We start from the raw sequence: 23721 nt of genomic DNA on the forward strand, positions 1-23721 counted from the left end.
GAAAGGTGGAAACAACCCAAATGTTCATCAGTAGAGGAATGGATAAACAAAATGTGGTCCATCCATATGATATTTTGATATTTTTCACCCATAAAGGGAACGAAGTACTAAAACCTGCTATACTGTGCATGAACCTCGAAAACATGACACCAAGTGAAAGAAGACCGGGGCAAAAGGTCACATATTGTAGGATTTCATTGATATGAAAGATCCAGAATAGGTAAATCCATAGAGACAGAGAATAGATTGATGGCTGCCAAGGGTTGGGGGAGGGGGAAATGGGAATTAACTGCATAATGAGTGTGGGGTTTTTTGGGGTGAAAATGTTTTGGAACTAGATTGGGGTGATGGTGGCACGACATTGCGAAGGCACTAATGATGCCACTGAATTGTATACTTTGAAATGGTTACTTTCATGTTTTATGAATTTCACCTCAATAAAAAAAGGGAAAATATTTTTATAGATATAAACATATGTTGTAGAAATATAAAAACAAACAGACTGACAAGCACCAAATTGAGGAGGGTGTTTTTAAGCGGAGAGGAAGGGAATGGGATAAAGGCTGAGTTTGCAGGGAACTAAAACTGGATTAGTAATGTTTTTATTTCTTAAGTTGGACGGTGGTATATGGGTGTTTATCATATTATTCTCAATATATTTTAATATCTCTATAACATCCATTAAAAAAGAAAGCTCATCAGGAAAGACATTGGGCTAGAGATTCAGATTTGAGATTCAATCAGCATATATGAGACTAAGCTATTAAATATAATTCCATAGACAAATAGAAAACGCTTGTTCAACAAATACATTTCGGCCTTGCATCACAATGTGTAGTGGTATGTGCTGTGTTTTGTGTGTGGGATATTGCAGCGTTCCCCCAGAATAACATTGGGTTAGTGTGGCCCACCATTTGGGGAGCTCAGTTCGGATCTCTCATATTCATTCCAGAATGCACACATTAGAGATTAGCCTTAATGGAATCCAGCCCTCTCATAAATCAGAAAACTTGTCTTTGTATTATAGTGAACATGTCATTTAAAGAATTAAAGTGCTTCAGAGCCTCATCAATGGAAAAAAAGAGGAAATTGCAGTCCCCTGTCCTATGGAAAGAACAGTCTAACGACTGACCCAGCAGCTCTCTTCCTGACTCAGTAAATGAGATAACTGCCTTGCTCCCTAACCCTTAGGACCTGTCAGCTCTAAGAAGCTACAATCCTGTGCATTCTGAAGCCTGCAAAACGGGTCCCTGGAGCAAACGGGCACAAAGGGGCTGGAGGTTAGCTGGGCCTTGTAGGATGGGTAGAGATGATGGGGGAGAGGAAAGCTGAAGAGAGTCTGAGAAGGTGGAGAAGACTAATGTGAGAGGAGGCTGGGCACTCACAGGCTGAAGAGGAGGGCTGTGGAGGGCAGGGAGGCAGGGGTGGAGGGAAGGATGGAGAGTGAGGTCAGCCCACGGAGCCCTCAGGCTGGCACACTGCACCCAACTCACCAGATGTAGACGAAGACGCCCACTGTAAACAGGTTCTTCAGAGTCCTAATCCAGGTGTTCTGAATCTCAATGACTTTCGTGATTTTCACAGACTGGCATATCAGGGGGAATTGGCCCCTTGCTGGCATGGTGAGAGGGTCCTCAAAGTTCAATGGGGAGGAACTGCCTCTCGGGAAAGCCTGGCTCTCCCTCACCGAGTCTGAGCTCACTGAACAAAGGTAACTCTAAAGTGAAAGTACACGAACTGAAAGTGAACTACCTCCCATCTGGCTAACCAAAGCCTAGCCCCCAGGGGCAGCAGACATTTTCATGAGCCCCCAGAAGAACTGTGGGCCCATACACTGTGCCTTCTGTGCCTTGTGGAGAAGGTGGGCCTGCAGACCTCTGCTTTTTATGTGTAAAATCCCAAGAAAAGAATCAGATTATGTCCATCCCTGGTCCACTCAGCTGTGGGAAGAGGTCAGCAAGGGCCAGGGCAGCAAGAGATGCACAAAGAAGGAATTGGGGAGAGTCTAGACCCTCAGGGCAAGTTAAATACTGATTGTATTAGTTACCCATTGCTGCTGTAACAAATCATGAATTTAGTGGCTTAAAACAACACAGGTTTATTCTATTAAAATTCTGGGGGTCAGATGCTTAAAATCAGTCTTACAGGGCTAACATCAAGGTGATGGCAGGGCTGGTTCCTCCTGGAACCATAAGAGAGCCTCCTCCCCACTTCTTCCAGCTTCTAGAGGCCGCCTGGACATTCCTGGGCTCATAGCCTCGCCACTCCAACCTTTGCTCCTGTTGTCACATCTCCTTTCTCTAACATGGACCCTCCGGCTTCTCTCTAGTAAGGACTCTTGTGATTACATTGGGGCCACTGAGATAACCAAGGATAATCACCCCTCTCAGGACGTTGATTTAATCACATCTGCAAGTTCCTTTTGCCACATAAGGTGCCGTATTCACAGGTTCTGGGGATTAGGACCTTAAGATTTGGGGCGGGGGAGGGGAGAGTGTTACTCAGCCTATCCCGGTATATTCATGGTGGGCTGTTGCAGCTTTATCTCTAAGAGCCTCCCTCATCCACCCCCCGCCCCCCCTTACCCTCTGCCCCACCTTCCTTGAGCTGCCTGGGGAGGTTTTCATTTCTTGTCATCCACAGCTTGACTAAGACATAATCTTCTCTTCTAATTCCCTTTGGTCTTGTACTTCTCCTCTGTTACCTAGCACGTCTGGAAAACTCTTCCTCTTCATACTTCCTGAGTTCTCTGTCTCTCTCATTCAAAAGGCTCCTACCCCAGAACATAGTCTACTACACGTTCTACTATATGGAGAGTAGGGAGTGAGTCTAACCTATTAGTTAATGGTTACCAATTAGAGGAAATATAATTGATACATGGAAAGTCCTGGTCTTGAGCCAAAAACTTAGTTACACAAATGCAAGGCATGAACCACCCAAATTGACAGAGGTTTATGTCACAGGCTCGAAAATTTTAAATAACCCTAAGCTCATATGAACCGACACTGTGTTATATCATCCAGGAAGGAAAGAAACAAAACAAAACAGAAACAAAACCAAAACCACTCATGTGATCTTAAGCTTCGGTGAGAGAAATAGAATATTCACCTAAGGGGGGAGTTGTGATTATTGCCAGCCAGTCTATTACTGATGGATATTGAACGGGAACTTTTGGTCAGTTTCCCCAATTATAAACATCTTTTCTGGTAACCCTGACATAGCTCTTACTATGTGCCAAGCACTCTGCTAAGCATTCATGGATAACATATATGAACTCTTTCAACCCTCACCTCCCCCCCAAAAAACAACCCTTTAATGAAGATACTAGTATTAACCCCACCTTATAGCTGAGCAAGCTCGCACAGAGAAAGTGACCCTAGGTTCACATAGTGCTACAGATAGAATGTTTGTGACCCTTCCCCTCCCCTACCTGCCATCAAATTCATATGATGAAACCTAACCCTCATCGGTCATGAAGGTGGAGCCTTCTTAATGGTATTAATGTCTGTATGAAAGAGATCTCAGAGACCCCTGTCTCCTATCACACGAGGACAGAGCAAGAAGTTGGCCATCTATGAACCAGGAAATGGATTCTCACCAGACACCATATCTGCTGGCTCATTGATCTTGGATTTCCCAGCCTCCAGAACTGTGAGAAATGAATATCTGTTGTTTATAAGCCATTAAGTCTGTGGTATTTTGTTACAGTGGCCCCAAGGGACTAAGACACATAGTAAGTAACAACACTGGCTCCACAGCTTACTGCTCTTTGAGATACTATTGTAAATGGAATTGTTTTCTTAATGTCCTTTTTGGATTGCTCATTGTTGGTATATAGAAACACAACTGGTTTTTGTGTGTTCATCTTACACCTTGAAACATTACTGAATTGGTTTATTAACTTGAACAGGTTTTTTGTGTGTCTGAATTCTTTAGGGTTCTCCACTTACAGGATCATATTATCTGAGTATGGTTTTACTTCTTTATTTTCAGTTTGGATGCCTTTTATTTCTTTTTTCTTGCCTCATTGCTCAGGCCAAAACCTGCAGTCGTGTTGAATAGCAGTGGTGAACAGGCATCCTTGGCTTGTTCCTGATCTTCTAGGGGAAGCGTTGAATCTCACCATGGAGGCTCTGTTTAGTCTCGTAAGCACTGTGCTTCATTGCCTCTCCACTCTCCTCTCTAATGTGCCACTTGTACAAGAATCTGTTCACTCTTGAGCTAAGTTTAACACCTTAAGATAAACTTCTGGATGTGGTCATTTTATCTCAAACCACAAAATGTTGAATTGTTCCATGCTTCCACCAGCAAAGCCAGAGTGCATGCACCACTTTTTAAGAGGGCCTTGACAAACAAGTGTGGTTGTGTGGGCTTGGCTGAGACAGGAAAGGGTCTGGATACCGTGTTGGGGACACCTGGCTGGAGGGATTGGGGCTACTGTTTTGAAGAAGAGGAGAAATACAACAGCCAGGTGTGAGCCATTTGAAAAGTGTCAAGTAAAAGAGGGAACCACAAGGCAGAACTCTAACCAAAGGGGAGACTTGCAGGGAGATAGATTTTGACTCAATGTAAAAAGAAACGTCTAACCATTAGAGCAGTCCCAGAACAGAACAAGCTTTCCTTGTGCTTGCTGGTTGGTGACAGTGATGATGGTAATTTCCATTTATCGCCTCATCTCGCTCTTTCCTTCCCGTTGCCATCTGCATTTCAACATCATTTCCCACCTTAAAAATAAACCCTCCCTGGACTCCACATTCCTCTCCTGCCACTACTGATGCCTCTCTTCTCTTTTGTAGTCAAGTCCCTGAAAGAGTGAGTCACCACATCCATTTCCACATCTCCATTCACTCCTCCGCCCACTCCAGTCTGGCTCCCGCCCCCACCACTCCTCCAAAGCCTATCTTGCCAAGTAAACAACTTCCTCTTCACTAAATTTGACAGACACCCACAGACCTGGTCTTCCTGAAACCCTCAGCGGCATTTGCCACCAATGATCCATGCACAACCTCCCTCCCCTTTTTTCCTTAGCTTCCCCGGAATCTGCATTCTCCTGACGTTCTTTGGATCTCTGTGGCCACCCTTCTGAGAATCCTCTGGGGATTTCTGTGCTCCCCCTCACTTAATGGTTAGCATTCCCCAGGGGTCTGTTCTAAGCCCTCTTGCCTTCTCATCTACATCTTCTCTTGCTGGGCAGTTGCAGCTCCTTCCATGGTTCTAGTTACCATACATATGTATGTGTATCATGTATATGCTGATGATACATAAATGTACATCTCCAGCTCCAGTTTCATATATCCAACCACCTACTATGGCCCTACATTTGTAGTCCCGTAGACATGTCAAACTCAGTGCCTTCAGTTCTGAACTCATCTTCCACCCCACATGGGCTTTTTATCCCATAGCTCCTATCCCATTAAGTTCTTCCACTACCCTTCAGTTGCCCAAGCCAGACACATGGCACATTCCTTACTTCATCCTGTCCCTCACTCTCCTCCATCCCTTCTATTGTGTTATCTTTCTCATGTTATTCCAGTCCCTCAACTTCTCTCCTTTACCACTGTCACCTCCTCAGTCCAGCTCACCATCACTCTCAGATCACCCAATAGCCTCCTCCATGGTCTCTCTTCGTCCATTTGTATTCCTATCTCCTCTGTGCCCACGCTCCCTCCATCCCCTCCACCTGCATACAGCTGCCATGCCCGTGGGTGCTATGGTCTTCTCTCAAGAGAAGAAAGCTGCGAAGAGGTTCAGAGCCATTTGGAAGAGAATTCTGCAGACCCAGAGCATGGTGGGATGGGGCAATGCAGCTCTGGATGGGCACGTTCTGTCCCTGTGGCAGGCAGACTTCTAAGAGGACCCCAATATTTCCTATATCCTGGTGTATACATCCTGCCTAATCCCCCAAACTTTGACTATGATGGATATTCTTCCACAATTAGGTTATATTATACAGTTGGCCGTAAGATGGGAAGGGAAGATTATCTGAATGGGCCTGATGGAATCACATGAGTCCTTTAAAAACAAAGTTTTCTTTGGCTGGTCCCAGAAGAGAAGCCAGAGATGTGAAGTTTGTGGTAATTTGTCCACCAGCAATAGAAAAGTATACAGCCCCACAGGCTCCTTTCTCCATGGGGAAGCTTGCAGCCAGCAGAGCAGGGTTTCAAAAGCATGGGGTCCAGGGAAGTCGTCCCCAGTGTGTAAGTCAAGGCTGGTGCTGCCCCCATAAACTCCTAATGATGAATTCTGCTCACACCCAGCACCTCATGTTATTCCCTGTGTACTAAAGTGTTGTGTGGCGCTTACGTTTGAAGTACTTGGGTCTCATGCCTGTGTTCTAGCTCCAAGAGAGTCTGGGAAAATAAGGTTATGACACGTAGTCAAGAAGTAGAGTCCATAATATGAGATTTCCTCATAGTTAAACGCTGTTCAAATCATGATTACCCACCATGAGACGTTGTAATCGATGTTTGTTTTTTGTCTATCTCTTACCACCCCCACCTGCCACTTTCTTTGCCCATTTCTCCTGGCCACAGAATTGTTCTTTCCTAAGGAAAAGCCACTGGATGTGATTCAGGTCAGGTTCATTCTGCTCTGTTCCCCTCCACCACCCCCACTTCTTGTGTGTATGTGTGTGTGGGGGGAGAGCACATGACCCAGGGCTGGCCAATCAGGTGACACCATGCCCCTGCCACAGCGATTGGTTGAGGGATGGATCTGTAACTCAAGCTCAACCAATCAGAGTCTTTCCTGGGACTTTCCTGCCAGAGCTATCAGGAAAGACTTGTTTGTTCCTGAAGGGTTGTTAGAAGGGGAGGATGTGAGGCTCCTATGACTGTGCTATCTTGCTACATAGAGAACCTATTCAAGAAGAAAGCCACATAGAACCAAGAAGTGGGAAGAGAGACCCAGCCCTGATAGCACCGTTTGAACTTTTGTAACCATCAATGTCTGTGGACAGCTCCATCTCTTCCTGTCCCCAGTGACATGACAATAAATCCCCCTGTGTGGCTTGGCAGCTTACTTGAGTTAGGTTTCTGAAATGTATCCAAATAATTCTTTCTAACACCGACCTACCTAGCATCCTGTCCACACACCCCTACAACCCTGAAAGCTGGAGCCACTTGACCCTGCCTGCAGCTGCAGCCCTTGCCCTTGACTCTAAATCTGAACTTGGTTGCGAGGGACTCTGAGAAGCTGATCAGCCTCTTGTCTTATTTCCTCTATTGCCAGCCCCTGCTTTGTACCCCAGTCTCAATAACTGATGCACTTGTCTTATTTCATTATCCTGGCTCTTTGTCTCTTCGGCCCTGGTATGGACAGCCTCTGAACCCAGGACCCACCATCTGCTTCTGTAGATCACGAATTATCTGGATAATTATCTGGTCCACACCAGTCCTATTTGATGCAGCAACCTCCCCCAGTCCCTGTGCACCAGGGGTCTCCCCAATTTCACAGATGGCCAACTTGCAGTCATATCAACTTGAGGTCTCACAGTACAATTAATTTAAGGCAGTATTTCCCAAGCTGTGTTCTATGGGACTCCATTCAGTGAGCTGTAAATCTTCTGTGAACATAGTGGGGCAAAGCAAAGCTGGCAATAATTTCTCTTCAACTTTATATTTTAAAATATAAATAATGGAGAAGCATCTTACATGGGCTTACCTTCTAAAGTCAGCACTTAAAGTAAAAATTGTGTCTGGTCAAAATTGCCTTTGCTAAACAATTGTGTTGTGCACAAAGCATAGGAAACAGACCTCCCACCTCCCAGTGAGGCCATCAGAGCCAATTTTTTTTCCAGCTCTGGAACAAGGTGCTGTTTTTCTAGTTTTGCTCCAGGTGAAAGTGAAGGAATTGGCTTATTTTAGTGGACATGTTGGGTGAAAATATGTATCTAGCTTCACAGGTAAGGCAGCAAAATGCTCCCTGTGTGAGAAGCATGTGGGAAGAGACTGACTGGGGGAACCCTAGCTCAGCTTCCCATCTCACACTTAACGCTGGGGCCCCCAGTCACTGAATCTGTGTCCTGTTTAAACTGCACTCTCTTTCCGTGTCCCCGTGGAACATGTATAACTGAATTTGAGGGAATTAAATGCAGGTAAGGTTAAGATGCCACGATATGAAAGAAAAATATCATTGCAAAGTGTTTGCATAATAATCTGTTCTTATATGTACAGTAATCTGCTTTTAAGAAATCGTGTGCTGGACCCAAGAATACCAGGAAGTTCCATCATCTCTTACATGGAATTGTGACATATGATCTATGTATTGATACATAAGGGAACATTTACCAACTATGTTCTTTATCATTAGTTCTGTGATATATGGTCTAAGTTATGTGTCTTTTTTCAGAATTCTAACATGTTTATTCAGTATTTGTTGCATAGTAAATGTATGAATCAAATAATGATAATCCTAATAATTAATATTAATAAGAAGAATTAACACTTAGTAAGGGCTTGTCATAAGCCAGGTATTTTTCTACCAGCTCTGCATTTATTAACTCATTTAATTCTCACAACAACCATCATCCCTATTTTACATAAGGAAACCAAGGCTCAAAGAGGTGAAGGGCTTTGTATCCACATTCAGATCTCACACCCCAAGCTTGAGTGTGGTTACTTTGACAGTCCAAAGAGGGGATGTACTGTATATGAAAGTACCTGTTAGGTTCAAAAAGATTATTTTTAAAAATAGCTACCATTTGTGGAGCTCTTATGCTATGTCAGACATCAATAAGGGCTTGCATGCCTTTTCTGGTTTAATTATCACAACAATTTTATGAACAGATGCAAAAATAGAGGCTCAGAGAATTTAAGTGATTTGACCAAGGAAACTTATCCAGGATTATAAAGTAGGTTGCTCTAACCCTTAGCTAGCCATTAGGGAAATGTGAATCAAAACCACAAAGAGATACCACATCACATCTCAAGGCTATAATTCAAAAGACAGACAATAACAAGTGTTGGTGAGGATGTGGAGAAATTGGATTACATTGCTGGTGGGAATATGAATTGTTGCAGCCGCTGTGAAAAACAGTCGGGTGGTTCTTGAAAAGGTTGAAAATAGAGTGACTAAATGATCCACCAGTTCCATTCATAGTTACATACCCAAGAAAACCGAAAACATGTTAATGCAAAAACCTGTACACAAATGTTCATAGCAGCATTATTCATCATAGCCCCAAACTGGAAACAACCCAAATGTCCACCAAAATGTGGCACATCCATGCGATGGAATATTACTTGGCCATGAAAAGGAATGAAGTACATGCTCCAACATGAATGAACCTTGGAAACATGGTGCTATGTGGGAGAAGCCAGACATCAAGGACCACAATACTACATGATTCCATTCATGTGAAATGTCCAGACTAGGCAAATGCATAGAGAGAAAGCAGGTCAGTGGTTGCCTGGGGCTGCAGGGGAATGATGGCTAAGAATGGGGCATTTCTTTTTGGGGTGATCAAAATATTCTAAAATTGTGATGATTGCACAACTCTATGAATATACTAAAAACCACTAAATTGTACACTAAAAATGGGTGAGATGTATAGTATGCAAATTATATCTCAATAAGCTGTTAAAAAAAAAAGCAAGGTGGGGTCATCCTGACATGGGAGAGGCCTAAAGTCACATTTACAAGTCTGGCCCTGTTCCTCCCCCTAAGCAGTGATGACTCAGGTAAGTTGCCTGCATTATCGCCAGGTGGGCCCTGATTCCTTGCCTTTCCCTGGGAATCCAGGGTGTTGCCCTGTGTTTTCCCACTTTCCCCAGGCATGCCCTGCCTGGCTCGTCCAGGCAGGCCTGGGGTAGAACCCAAAGTGTCACACTCACCTCCTGAGGCTTCTGTCTGCAGCAGACGGGCACTGCTTCCTCCTGCCTGCAGCTTCCTCACCATTCCCCCTCCCAGCATGCTGAGAGACACACATCTCAGATTTTCACACCATGTGGAATTCTGGATATGCACTGGACGCTGCACCTTAGGGTTTCCTAGGCTGTCAACCACTGCAGAGATTTGGGGTCATCCCCGCACCCCACTTACCTAACATAGGAAAAGACGATCATGTGAAAGATCCACTTAATGGTGCCATAGTTCATGCTCTCGATCCGGGTGACTTTGTTCGTCTCGTATTGGAAAACATCACTGTATATACAGCAGGCTGGCATGGTGAGAGGCTCCCTGTCTGCTCCGGGCTGGACCAGGACTCCACCCTCCGGGACGGGTCGCAGCAGGCCCACCAGCAAGAGGAAAATGAAACATCCTGATTCTTAGCAGGAGCCTTTAAGTTTGAGTTCCTCCAATGATGGCAGAGTGGGGGCGGGCCCTGGCAGCTGCCCAGATGTGGCTAGGGATAAACAAGAGAAGCCAAGTCCTACAGGCCTGCCTGGCAGATGACCTCGCCCCAGCTGGCCTCCCCCAGATGCCTGCACAAAGACGGTGTTCAAAGGAAGGTCATGTTAAGAATTCTGCCTTTTCCCCTTTTCCTTTCACTTTTTTTGACTCATTTCAGTTGGGGGGAAAGGGGTAGCCCTTCAAATGTCAGGGGACCCAGTGCTTCCATTATGCTTTAGTGAAGGGCCTCGATCTTTCCATTGCCTCAAGCCCCACTCTGAGATTGATTGATTTCTACAACCCTTCATTCAGCCCCAGATGTATATGAATACTGGGTGAATGAAGGTCCCCCTTCCCTCCCACCTCCCTACTCGGGCTATAGGGCGAATCAGACTTGCTGAAAGGGGGTTAGCGGGAGGATTTCCTTCCTATGCTGAATATTTCCTGTGTGACCCTCTAGATCCCTCTCTTCCTCCTGCCCTGTGCCCCAGGCGGTCCACCCATGACCTAGGCCACTCAGCCTAAGACCACCAGGAACAAACTTGCCATCCAACAAAACTAAGTTTTGACCCATTCGGTGAGGTTTTACATAAAAGCAAGTTTTATCTGAAACAGTCAATGTCCGATCTGGATTGCAAAATGGACCCAGGGCCCTGTTTGCTTGGAAGCGATGAAGCTGAGATAGCTCTCGAATGTTGTGTCCAGGAACCCTTGATCCCACACTCTGCACCTGAAGTGCACACTGAAGCTGCTTCTTGGTGACAAAATGACTTAGATCCTCCAGGCAAAGGGGAGTCTTTGGTTCTTACTGGTACAGTTTCAAATAGCAACGTTTCTGACAGTCTGTGATTTTAGAGGGTTGCATTTCTCAGTGAGTAAGAAAGCAGGAGTCGTTTCCTCAAAGATGGGAGGAACTGTACAGCTCCAGAGAAACATTGTTTCCTCTTACTTTTGCAGCTGACTTTGTCCATTTCTGCTCTTCCAGCTTGCTAAGTGGCCAGGCTGGTTTTTACTTTTCCAGTCTGAGCTAAACGTTCCTTTCTCACCCACGTGAGCTGCCTCAGGTGCTTCCTTACCTCCTGGTTTCCAGTTTGGGTGACTGGAGAACAGGAAGACGGTGAGGGTGAATGTGAGTTTTCCTGGCTCCTCTCCTCTCCAGGCACCGCTCCCTCCTTGCTCCTCAGGCCTCGGGGTGGTAAGGGCTTCCTGCTGTTGCCAGCCCCAGGTGATTCACCATCTCTTATTGCTTTTTCTTAATTCTGCCGACATCTTTATAAATGCTTCCCGCCATTAGTTACCCCATTGGAGTATGCCATCGCTTGTCTGCTGGGACTCTGAATATACAGTCATCTTCACCAGTAAAAAGAGGAGCTCCATAGGACTCCCATTAGGGCAGTAAAGCCTGATGGTTAGAATACAGGCACTGTGGAACTAGTTGCCCAGCTTCCAATTCTGGTGTCACACCTTACCACCTTAGTGACATTGGACAACGCTATTTATGCTATTCCTTCATTCATTCCGAAAAGCACCAGCCACTAGCAGATACAGCAGTGAACAGGCAAGACAACGCAGATGTGTATCAACAGATGAATGGATACACAAAATGTGGCCTATCCATACAATGGGATATTATTCAGCCATAAAAAGGAATGAAGTACTGACATACGCTACACCGTGGATGAGCCTAGAAAACATGCTAAAGTAAAGAAACCAGACACTTGGTAGGAAATGTCCAGAAGGGGCACATCTGTCCAGTACTGTCCGTGGCACCCCCCAAGGACATATGCTTTCCCCTAGGCTTTCTCTGAACTCATACACTGATCGCTCGTGCTCTTCCATCTCTGCTGCCTTCTGAGCTCCACACCTATGGAGTATGAGTCTATGACTCTCCAGACCTAAATATCCCACAGACACTTCAAATCACATCTTCAGAATGGAATACCTTCTGACAAAATAGTGCAAGGAAGGACTAATGAGAGGGAGAGAATGCAGACAGCAGATGTGGACTGCTTTTCCTGCCAGCTTGGCTCTGAGGGGAGAGAGGTCAGGGTGATTATTTTTTTTTTTTAAGATTTTATTGGGGAAGGGGAACAGGACTTTATTTGGGGAACAGTGCGTACTTCCAGGACTTTTTTTTTCCCCAAGTCAAGTTGTTGCCTTTCAATCTTAGCTGTGGAGGGTGCCATTCAGCTTCAAGTTGTTGTCCTTTCAGTCTTAGTTGTGGAGGGTGCAGCTCAGCTCCAGGTCCAGTTGCCGTTGCTAGTTGTAGGGGGCGCAGCCCACCATCCCTTGCGGTAATCGAACCAGCAACCTTGTGGTTGAGAGGACGTGCTCCAACCAACTGAGTCATCTGGGAGCTCAGTGGCAGCTCAGCTCAAGGTGCTGTGTTCAATCTTAGTTGCAGGGGGCACAGCCCACCATCCCTTGCGGGACTTGAGGAATTGAACTGGCAACCTTGTGGTTGAGAGCCCACTGGCCCATGTGGGAATTGAACCTGCAGCCTTCGGAGTTAGGAGCATGGAGCTCTAACCGCCTGAGCCACCGGGCCGGGCCCCCAGGGTGATTTTTAATGGGGGACAGATTCGAGGGAAGATTGAGGGGTAGTTAAGATGGAAACATCTGAGCCATTCAAAGATGCTTGAAGTGGAATATCAAGATTGGTGGTCCTTTGTTTCTTTGTGAAGTAGAAAGCCAGGTGGTCATGAATGGAATTGGGGGTTGGAGAGGCTTGGGTAAATTTCTTAGTCAAGGTGTGTGTGTGTGTGTGTGTGTGTGTGTGTGTGTGTGTGTGTGTGTGTGTGTGTGTGTGTGTGTGTCTGGTTACAGGGCAGAAAATCAAGTGATTTTCTTCAGTGGAAGAGGGAGATTTTTAGAGAAAACACTGTTATGTCACAGAACTCAAATACAGGAAATGTGGCCCAACCTTGCAAGAACCTGGTGGTAGAATCAGAAACTAAAATGTCCTGCATTGAGGTTGCTCGTTCAGTTTGTCTGAAGCTGTGCAGTCTCGCCTCTGCCTGTCTCCCTGTGCACCCACTGTGTGTGTGACTTCTCTGCTTCTCTGAGGGCATGTGGCCCAACACATCTATCATGGTTACGTGTCCACGTGCCAAGTGAAAGCTCCAGATCACTGCCCTGTTCCAGAATTCCAGAGGAATGAACCTGACTGGTCCAGCTATTTATTTCTGGTCCGGTTAGGTATGGCCGTGGGTGGGTTCACAGAACAAACAAGGCATTGGGGTTGCTTATGTGAGGAGAGGGAGGAGGAAGAGCTAGGAGGAAGGAAGGGAGGGAGGAAGGTGCGGCTCTCAGAATAGAGGCTCCAAGGCTGGGGACTCTAGTTAAATACCCCAGCTCCTCTGTCCCAGGTGACACGACACTGAGGCAGTCTGGGCGGTCTCGCAGAGGTCCCTAGTGGCATTGAGCCCCTGATGCCCTCAGCAGTGACCTGCTTCCTGCATTGACTGCCTTCCTGTCTCATTTCCTCACTCTCCTTCTTGGCCTCAGCCTCCCAAATAATCTACTTGCACCGGAATCCTTGTCTCAGGGTGTGGTTCAAGGAAACCCAATATGCGTAGACTTCAGTCTCCTGTGCTCTTGTTAAAGAGTCTGGAATTTATCCTGAGAGCAATTGGTGGGTTTATAAGCAGAGGTGTGGCATGATCTCATTTGCACTTTAGTAAAATCACTCTGGCTGCCGGTGGAAAATGGAAGGGGTGAGGGTGGAGGAAGGGGGTCTGCCCAGAGAGGCTATAATGGCATGGAGGAGGGCTGAGGGCAGATCCCTGAAGGACGCCGATAAGACACCACACTCTCACCTGGCTGGCATTTTGTTCTTCCTCCCATTCAGACTCCATATTGCTGTCAATAGCAGCTTGGATTTGCAGCGATACAATGATACCAGACTCTTACTCTCCTTCAGGAGTTCAGTGTTTCAGCGAGGATTCACTGTGGTTTCTTCTTTGGGAACTGGAGTTACTAAAAAAGCGTGTCAAAGTAATGGTTTTTCCCTCTATATTTCTCCATGGCAATTTCACCTGAACATGCGTTTCTCACCCTCTCTTCCTTGTTTCTTATCACTTAATTCAGAATTCTTATAATAAATTCGTCAGCTGCTTAGGGATGTCACAGAGTTAGGAGAAAACCCAGTGACCTGGTATCCAAAAATGGTTTTCCTTGAGTTTTAGTAAACTAGTGGTGTCTGACAGCCTGACTACTAACCACATGTGGCTATTTAAATTTAAATGAATTAAAATGAAGTGAAATTTAAAATTCGATTTTCTGTCATGCCCGCCCTTTTTCAAGTGGTCAATATCCATAAGTGGCAAATGGCCACCCCACTGGATGATGAAGATAGAGAACATTTCCGCCATCATAGAAAGTGCTGTTAGACCGCACCACTGACAAAAAAATACGTGGGATCGAGGAAAAGGGGAGTAGGGTTGCAGGTAAATGAGGAAGGACAGGGTGGGCGCAATCAGATGGCATCTGTTTTCTGTGTGAGATAGCAGGCAGAGCTGCCTGATGAGAAAGAAAGCGAAGGCAGAGGGGTGGGAGGTTTGATGAGAGTGAAGAGGGTTCAAAACAGTTGCTATGGTGAACAGGAAAAGAGAGCCAAAAGGGAAAACGGGAATTCCAGGGTGGCTTCGACAATTAAAGACCCTAAAGTTATCATTGCAACAGGCTAGTGACTGAGGTTACGCCCGGATGGCCGGGGACCTTCCCACCTGCAGGGTCCACCTCCCACCTCCACACCCAGAGACCCACCAGGTCTTGCCCAGTGGTTCCAATGGTTTCAGAATTTGTAATCATTGGTATGTACTACATTTATTGTGGTCTTCTGCATTTGTTTCTGAAACCTTGAGCAAAGCTACATGTCTGTCTTTCCCTCCCCTTAAAGCACCCTTCCCTGGGAGTTTGCATCCCTTGCCAGCCCCTCAACACAGGGCAGGAAGCTCCTCTGTGCCCCCTAACTCAACCCGGGCACCCGGAATGACTTGCTTCACTCACTTTATTCTGGGTATATTTGTTCTATCCTTCTTACGGATGCTGGATTTCTTTTCATCCTAATACCTCCTCTCTTTTCCACTCCATCCACGCCCAAGACATATGTTCTCCTTGGGAACTTTTAAAATCTATTTCTGAGTCAAGACAGTGGAACACGTCAGGTAATAACTGACGTCTTCTGCAATTCTAAACCCAGAGGCTGGGGATGGTGTGTGCCTCCGGGGACGTTTGGCAATGTCTGGAGACATTTTTTGTTGTTGTGACTGAGGGCTTGCTACTGGCAATAATGACGAGGGATGCTGCTAAATATCCTGTAGTGCACAGATCAACCCCCCCATGACAAAAATTGTCTAGTCCAAAATGTCACTAGTGCCAAGGCTGAGAAACCCTGGTCTGCATGGTATTGGCACCTAAGCTGTAAATTCAATTGTAAACTGAAATCAAGGGCCACAATGCAAGGCACATAGTGGGTGTTCAATGAATGTTTGATAATGAGTGAATGAATGAATGAATGGTTATATCTTTCATTTGTAATTTGGCCGTGTGCCTGGTACAGGGCTGTGTCAGAGTAGCTGTTCAGTAAAAGGTTATTGACTCGTTCCCGCAAATTTTTCCCCTTGAAGAGCCACCTGTGCACAGCTGGGAATGATGTCCTCCTGGCTGGGGAACAAGATGGCCTGACAGCTGCGGTTTGGAGTCACGATACATTTCTGTGGGAAGCCACCCAGCAGAGGGGCAGACAGTATTTCTCCACATTGTGATGGATTTATTGTCTTCTCTCAAACTCTCAGCAGAGAAGGGTTTAAAGGGCTGAGCTGAGCAAGAGCCTGTGGATTCAGCAATCTAGGAAAGAGAAAAAAACGGAGCCCAGACTAAGGGTAGTTGTTAACATGCTTGAGGATCAAGAGCCCATTAGGATGAGAGAAGGGTAGAGGGCTGGGGGCGGGACTGCAGTATCACCACACTCTTCCTAATTCATTCATGTAACAAATATTTACTGAGTGCCAGGGACTCTTTGGGGGACATGTGAGTTAACAAAAAGACCCAAATCCTTACCCGCTTGGAGCTTATATTCTAAAGAAACAGGATGAACAACAGATAAGTAAGTCTGATATAGACAATGCGAGAGGGCCATGTACACTATGGAGAAAAACCAAGCAGGGAAAATGTGTTTGGGGTTGAACTTAGTGGTTAAATTGAGGTGAAATTTACATAACATGAAACTAACCATTTTACAGGGTACAGTTCCGTGGCAGTTAGTGCCTTCACCATGTCTATCTCGTTCCAGAACACTTTCATCACTTTAAAAGGAAACCCTGTGCCCATTAGTTTGTCACGCCCTCCTCCCCCGCAGTCCCTAGCAACCATCAATCTGCTGTCTCTATGGATTCACCAATCCCTGGCAACCACCAATTTTCTTTCTATCTTTGTGGACTTAACTATTCTGGGTATTTCACACAAGTGGAATCATATACTATGTGGCCTTTTATGACTGGCTTCTTTTACATAGTGTAATATTTTTTGAGGTTCATGCACGTTTTAGCATATATCAGTAGTTCATTCCTTTTTATGTCTGAATAATATTTTGTTGTATGGATATATCACATTTTATATACCCATTCATCAGTTGATGGACACTTGGGTTGTTTCCACCTTTGGCTATTGTGAATAACGTTACCGTGAAGTTTCTGGTAGAAGTATTTGAGTTGCTGTTTTCTCTTGTTCCAGGAGAAAACTAAGAGTGGCATTTCTGGGTCATATGTTTAACTTTTTGGGAACTACCAAACTGTATTCCACAGTAGCTGCAACATTTTACTTTCCCACTAGCAATATATGAGGGTGCCAATTTCTCGCCATCCTCGCCAACACTTGTTATTTTCCATTTTGTAAATAATAGCCATCCTAGTGGTAAGAAGTGGTATCTCACATACTTTCGATTTGCCATTCCCCTAATACACATCATTGGGTGTTGAGCATGTTTTCATGTGCTGGTTGGCCATTTGTACATCTTCTTAGAGAAGTGTCTATTTAAGTCCTTTGCCCACTTTTTTTTTTTTTTAAATTTATTGGGGTGACAATTGTTAGTAAAATTACATAGATTTCAGGTGTGCAATTCTGTATCACATCATCCTTAAATCACACTGTGTGTTCACCACCCAGAGTCAGCTCCCCTTCCATCACCATACTGCCCACTTTTGAATTGGGTTGTTTGTCTTTTGTCATTGAGATGTGAGAGTGGGGGTTGAACTTTTAAATAGGGTTGTCAGAAAAGGCTCCCTGAGAAGATAATTTTTAATTGAAGACCTTAAGAGGGTAAGGGGGTGGGTACCAAGAAGTCTGGAAAAAGCATTGCAGGAAGAGAGCTCAGTGAATGCAAAGGCCCTGTCGCAAGTCCCTAGCACTTGTTTGTAAGCCTGTTTTCCTGTTTGCAAATGGGAAAGAATACGACCTGAAGACAATGTCTCCTAACGTGTTAGCAAATTATCAACACCTAGGCTCACCCATGGACTTGAGCAAGATACTCAACTTCTCAGCTTCAATTTGCTCACCTGTAACATGGGGATAATAATCGTATCTACCTCACAGTGTTCGCACAAGAATTAAATGAAAAAATATACCCAGCCAGGGCCTGGCACATAGCAGTGGTCAGAAATTTGGGGTTCGAACCCAGATCAGGAGGACTTCGAAACCTGAGGCCTCCAGGAAGGTAATGGTTTACAGGAGAGTCAGAGGGGTGTTGTGGCAGAGGCCTGTGGTCTAGCCTGACCCAGGCTACTATATACTTACTCTATTTATGTTTTGAAGAGCATAATTTATTTATATACTGACACCAAGCAGGGGGATTACAGTCTGAATGGCAGCTTTCACCAATGACCTTGGGCACATTTCTTAACCTCTTCGAACTCAGTTTCCTCCTTTGTGTCTCCATATTGTGGACAGGATTCAAGATCATATATGTGTCAATAGGATAGGTGCTCAAAAAATTTCCCTCCTGTGTGTCTGCCCAGCGAGTACCACTGTGGTCATTCCAAAAATACAAGATTACCTTTAATTATCATTTCAACACAAGTTGATATTTTACTTAGTTTTGTTTTTTAGTGGCAGTTAGAATGTGGGTTTGGGGGTCTCCGGCTAGAGTTCAGATCCCAGCTCCTGTGCTTACCAGCTGTTGGACCTTGGGAAAGTGTCTGAACCACCCTGATCTTTAGGTCCTGGTCCACTTTACAAAGCAGTTGTAAGGATCCGAGATCATTTTTGTAAATCACCCAGCAACCATCAGAACTCTGGCTACAATGGTATGAAGAAAACGGCAGGAAGTCCAAGCAGATTGGATGGTGAGGGCGGGCAAGAAAGAAAAATCCTAGTAAGATCACCTAGAAAAGCTCCTGAGAGCTTAGCAGAGTGAAACCATAGTGGGTGACTTTCCAGTCTTCATTTTTTGCCCTCTAGAAAGAGTGAAGAGTCGAGAGTCTCAGATTCAAGACTTTGCACTGTCCATAACTAGCTAAGTGCCCTCGGCCAAGTCTCTTCCTGTCTCTGCGCCTCAATTTCCCAGGGGTCCCTCTCCAAAGACTGTCTCCGCTCTGAAACCACCTGTGGCACCGCTACTGACCAGCAGAGGGCAGCGATGCACCAACATCCGTTCTGGAGTCCACCTCAAAGTTCAGTTTTTTTCTGTTTTGCTATCTGCTGACCTGGGACAAGAGAATTGTGAAATGATAATAGTGGTATAGGTTTCACTTTTTCAACGGTCCTTATTTGATACTCCGTGCACAGTCAGAATGAGGTCTTGCAACAGCATACAGATGAGGAAGCAGAGCCTCAGAAACTTAACGAAGCCACATATAAACAATCCACAATTAACTGACAATTTTGGTCATACCATATCCTAAATTTAGACTGTTTGAATGCTAGGAATGCATTGCTGTATGTCTGGGCTGCTTAGCATTGATAACCCATTCATTACCCGCTTTATGTTTCGTGAAGCACTTTCTGATTCTCTGTATCAGAAAATTCTCCTCTATTCTATCCAGCTTACAGATGAGTAAACTGAGGCTTCTAGAGGTTATGCCATTTGACTTAGCATTTTCTTAATCAGCTCTATCTTAGAAGCTGTTTGGCGGATTCCCAGAAATATTAGCTTAAAAGCTACACAACTTGTTGTGATGGGATATAATGGGGTCTAGTCCAAATATTGCTCCTTGTTTTGCAAAAGGAATTAATCCCTTCTCTCTGTCTCAGCATCTGCCTGGGTTATTAACATTCTGTGTGGAACTGGAGTAGCTTTAGATCAACAGTGGTACTCAAAAGGGACTGTCAAATGATACACCTGTCCCCAACTTCAGATTCTGATATCCACCCCAACCACCCAAAGATTTATGATGGTCGTTCTACATGTATGTTTGTGCAATGTCTTTATCAGACCCCGGGGTTGGTTAAGATGCTGTAAAAGAAAGGCCAACTCAAATTAGCTTAGACATTAAGGAAAATTTTACATTATCTGTGTAAACCCCAAGCTGGTTCATAGAGCAACTGAACCACACCAGCAGAATGATCCTGCCTCCAGCTCAGTAGTACCACGGCTGAGATAGACTGACCAGGATTCACCCTCTAGTGTAGGTTAGGGCTGGGGTCTGCCTCAGTGGAGCGCATGGCAGTGAGAGGAGGTGGGAGGACACCTCACAGAATGTGGGTTCAGAGTCTGAAAGAGGAAAGGAGAACTGGCTTTAGGAAGGGAATCAACAGTTTCTGTTACAAGCCCTGAGGCTGTAATTGAGCTCCCAATGACTAACTAGCTCTTTACACGTTGTTGCCTGTTGCCAGGAATTAGGGGACAACACAGAATCAACACTTGGTCCTTCTCTTCACCTTGCTTATAGTCTCGCTGTAAACCAGACTCACAGTACTTCCTTTTTACTAGTATCATTTGTGTTTTTTTATTGTAGAAAATACTGGCAGGAATAAAGAAGAAAAGCCAGAATCGCCCATAACCCACCACTCAGAGACAGCTATCGTTAACACTTGTGTTTATTTCCTTCTCATCTTGGCCCTGTTTTCTAATTATTGCAAATCACACATTCATTCATTCATTCATTCAACAGCTATGGAGCTAAATGCTGGAGTGTGTGGTTCAGGTTCTCACTGTACTAGGAGTTCGCAGAAGAACCCCTTCATTGTTGCCGGGAGTGGTTGAATGGGCTTGACCTGGGCCTTGAAATCCATTTGAATGAGGAAAGAGGATAAAAGGAGTGCCTTGCAATGAGAGGAAGGGCATGTCCCAGGGACAAAGGCAGGACAGGGGTAGGGGAGAAGACTGGTGCATATTGGAAGGTTAGAGGGAAGGAGTTAGTGGTAGGGAAGATTCTAGGTCTTATGTATATTTGCTTTTTTTTTTCTGTTCTACATTCATTCCCTTTTCTGATAGCAGCACCCAGTTTTCCTTTGGGGATTCATTTCTTCCCCATTGTCAACCCTCAGCTCCTATTTGGGTGAAGCTAACTTCATACCCTTGTTTGGAGGTGGTCATATGACCTAGTCTGACCAATCAGAACACTCCATCCTTCTGGTCAGTGATTGGCTCGTGGATGGGCACATGACTAGATCAGGCCAATCAAGACCTGTGACTCCATTCCATTTGTTGGAACTGTCTGGATTTCTGGGTTTCCTTGAAAATTTAGGAAATTTGAATATGCTGTGTGGAAGATGGCTACAGCTGAGAAGAGGCTGCCTGCTTCAGATGAGATGCACTGTTCAGTTTGCCACAGTCCCCACCACTCCCTATTGCTAGGGACAAAAGTTTAGCATTCTGTTTGTTTAGAGCTCTGTGAGCCAAAGACAACTTGTCTGTCAAATTTAGCCCTGGGAAGCTAGTTTGTTGTCCCTGTGTAGGTGCCAAGTTGAATCTTAGTTGGAAGGATGAGACGGTGGCTAGAAGGGAGATGGTCATACAAAACAAAGTGATGGGCAGAAAGTTCATGCAGGAAGACCTCCATCTTCTCCTGAAAAGCAGTTCCATAAACATTTGTGCAGTCCTCACATCAACACTGTGAGATAAGGCAGGTTAATTCCATTATGCAGATGGGGAAACTGAGGCTCGGAGAGTACTCACATCTACAAGCTACCAAGTAGCCCCTCAAGTCTGCACTCTTTACCTCCTTGCTCATGATACCCAAGTTGGAGCTGACTGAAGATCGCTAAGAAGCTCAGGTCAGTGCAAGGAAAATGAACCCTTTGCTTAAAGGATGCCAGCCTGGGTCTGATACCCAACTGCCTCTGTGGTGCCTTTTAAATCTCCTTGCTCTGAGGTGAATGTAACTACTGGGCAGCACTTCTCTGACAACGTGGCAGCCACAGAGTGAATCACTCATCACTCAGATCTCCTTCAGGAGAGTCTGCTGCAAAGAGCACGGTTGACTGACAGCCCTAGTTCCCATCCCTCTGGATGCACCAAGTTCATGGCAAGGCCATACTTCTCCAGGCTGCCCACAGCCAATGAGTGAGCACAGTGGGAGTGCGTGTGCAGCCCCACTGCTGCCTAACCTGGGATTCTTCTTACAAGTGACTTTGGCTTAGGAACTCCCCATCAACATGACGGAAACTTTCTTAGAACTGCACTGCTGTCTGAGGTCCTTGCTACCCAATCCTTCCTTCCCCCTCTCCTTTCACAGGTATCAGACGAGCATCACAGTCTGAAGACTCTCCTGCCTACTCTTCCTCCCTCCCCCTTTATCTTTCACAGGCACGAATAAATAAATCCTCAGTAAATCTTTTGCAAGTCTAAGCTAGCCTTGGTGTCTGCTTCTCAGAAGATCTGATCTAACACAGATGACGTCCATTTTGTAGAATGAGCCAGTGAAGTCTACAACCATCCAAACCCACAATAGTCGGTTGTCAAGGAAGCAGGGTTTAACATTGTAATGGTCAGGCCAACGGGCTTTGGAATTGGAGCAACTAAGGTGTGAGTTCTCCTTGCCAATGGATGACCTTTAGGACATTTCTTAACCGGCCCTGAGCCTCTTCTTCCTCGTCTGTTAATCAGTGATTCTCAACCAGGAGTGATTTTGTCCCCCAGGGGACATTTGTCAATGTCTAGAGACAGTTTTTGGTTATTACTCCAGAGGAACTGGAGGGAGAGGGGTTATCTAGTGGGTAGAGGCCAGGGATATTGCTAAATATCCTGAAGTGCACAAAGCAGCCCCACCCCACACACAGACACCAAAGAATGATCCAGACCAAAATATCTGTAGTGCTGAGGTGGGGAAACCCTGTGTTAAATGGAAATGGTAATGATAGCTAATTCAAAAGGCCGTTATGAGGATCCAGTGGGATCTTCTGTTCTATATCTGTCATTTCTACTCATCCCGCCTGGTAAACTCCACAGGTCAGAGACCAGATGATTCTAGATTAGTGTTCTGTATCGCCAGTGATTAGAACATGGAAAGTGCTAAGTAAATTATTATGAATTGAAATATTTAGATGAGTGCAAATCAACAAATGGTAACTATCATCAGCAGCCCTGTCTTCCCGGTCCCTGGCTCAGTGCAGACTTGGTTTTCTATATTTGTTGAATGAATGAATGAATGACAAATGAAGGAGTATTTACTCGTTAACCACTAATTTATGTGCTTTAGGGAGATACTGGAAACTCTTGGGAAATAGGCCCAGTCTTTTCCTTTTAATTTGCAAAGAGGAGTTTTGTTCACCAAAGAAATGACTTCAGGCGATTGAGACCTCTGCCAAGCCAAAATCCGGGGCCTGGCTCAAAGTCCTGTAGTTTAGGACACACATCTCGCTCGGCTTAGGCAAAAAAGGAAACGGGGCCAGGCTTTGTGCAAACTCGCTGCGAAACAAGAGCTGTTTGCAGGGCCCAGGAACACGCTCTGTCCCATGTTTAATTTCTTCCATCTGTCTGGTATCTGACCTCTGCTGCCCTCTAAGCCATTGCCACACATTGTCTGTGCACGTTCCCATATAAGGTGATCTCTCTTTCTCTCTCTCTCTCTCTCTTCCTCTCTTCCCCTCTCCCTCTCTTTCTCGGGGTTGGTCGGCAGCAGCACTTGCTTCCTCCACCCCGCTGTCCCTCTTTCAGCCTTCCCTGGCAAGCTATGCTGTGAGGATGGATGGCTAGAGAGCGGGAAGGGGCAGGGGGCTGCCAAGGAATGTGGCAGGTTTATTTTTGTTCGGGCTGCATTCTTTGCCAGGCCTGCAAGGCCCCAGCCACTTGGGGATGTCACATGCAGATAAGACAGTAGGGGTGACTGAGACCTGTGGCTCAAATCTGCAACACCCCAGGTGTGAGCTATGGTAACAGACTGGGGGTGGGCAGGGACTCTGAGGTCATGGAACTCACCTCATCTCACTAGCCCGTGTCTGATTCTGAGA

At 45.5% G+C, this 23721-nt stretch overlaps 2 protein-coding genes across 5 annotated transcripts in view; one reads left to right on the forward strand and one right to left on the reverse strand.

Annotated features, from left to right (window-relative positions):
* Positions 1-10263, reverse strand: part of P2RX7 (purinergic receptor P2X 7) — a 39300-nt gene extending 29037 nt beyond the window's left edge. The window contains exon 1 of one of the 2 annotated variants that reach the window (XM_033097398.1): positions 10042-10263. In XM_033097398.1, coding sequence (XP_032953289.1) covers positions 10042-10166 — 125 coding nt within the window. In that variant the 5' untranslated portion in view covers positions 10167-10263. Of the gene's footprint in view, positions 1-1493; positions 2162-10041 lie in introns of those variants that run through there. The other variant, XM_033097396.1, reaches the window with a different exon arrangement.
* IFT81 (intraflagellar transport 81) overlaps positions 1-23721 on the forward strand; it is a 170160-nt gene that overhangs the window by 64485 nt on the left and 81954 nt on the right. The gene's annotated exons all lie outside the window — the stretch shown is intronic.

This window comes from Rhinolophus ferrumequinum, chromosome 25, assembly GCF_004115265.2.
Source record: "Rhinolophus ferrumequinum isolate MPI-CBG mRhiFer1 chromosome 25, mRhiFer1_v1.p, whole genome shotgun sequence".
Classification (NCBI taxonomy): Eukaryota; Metazoa; Chordata; class Mammalia; order Chiroptera; family Rhinolophidae; genus Rhinolophus; species Rhinolophus ferrumequinum.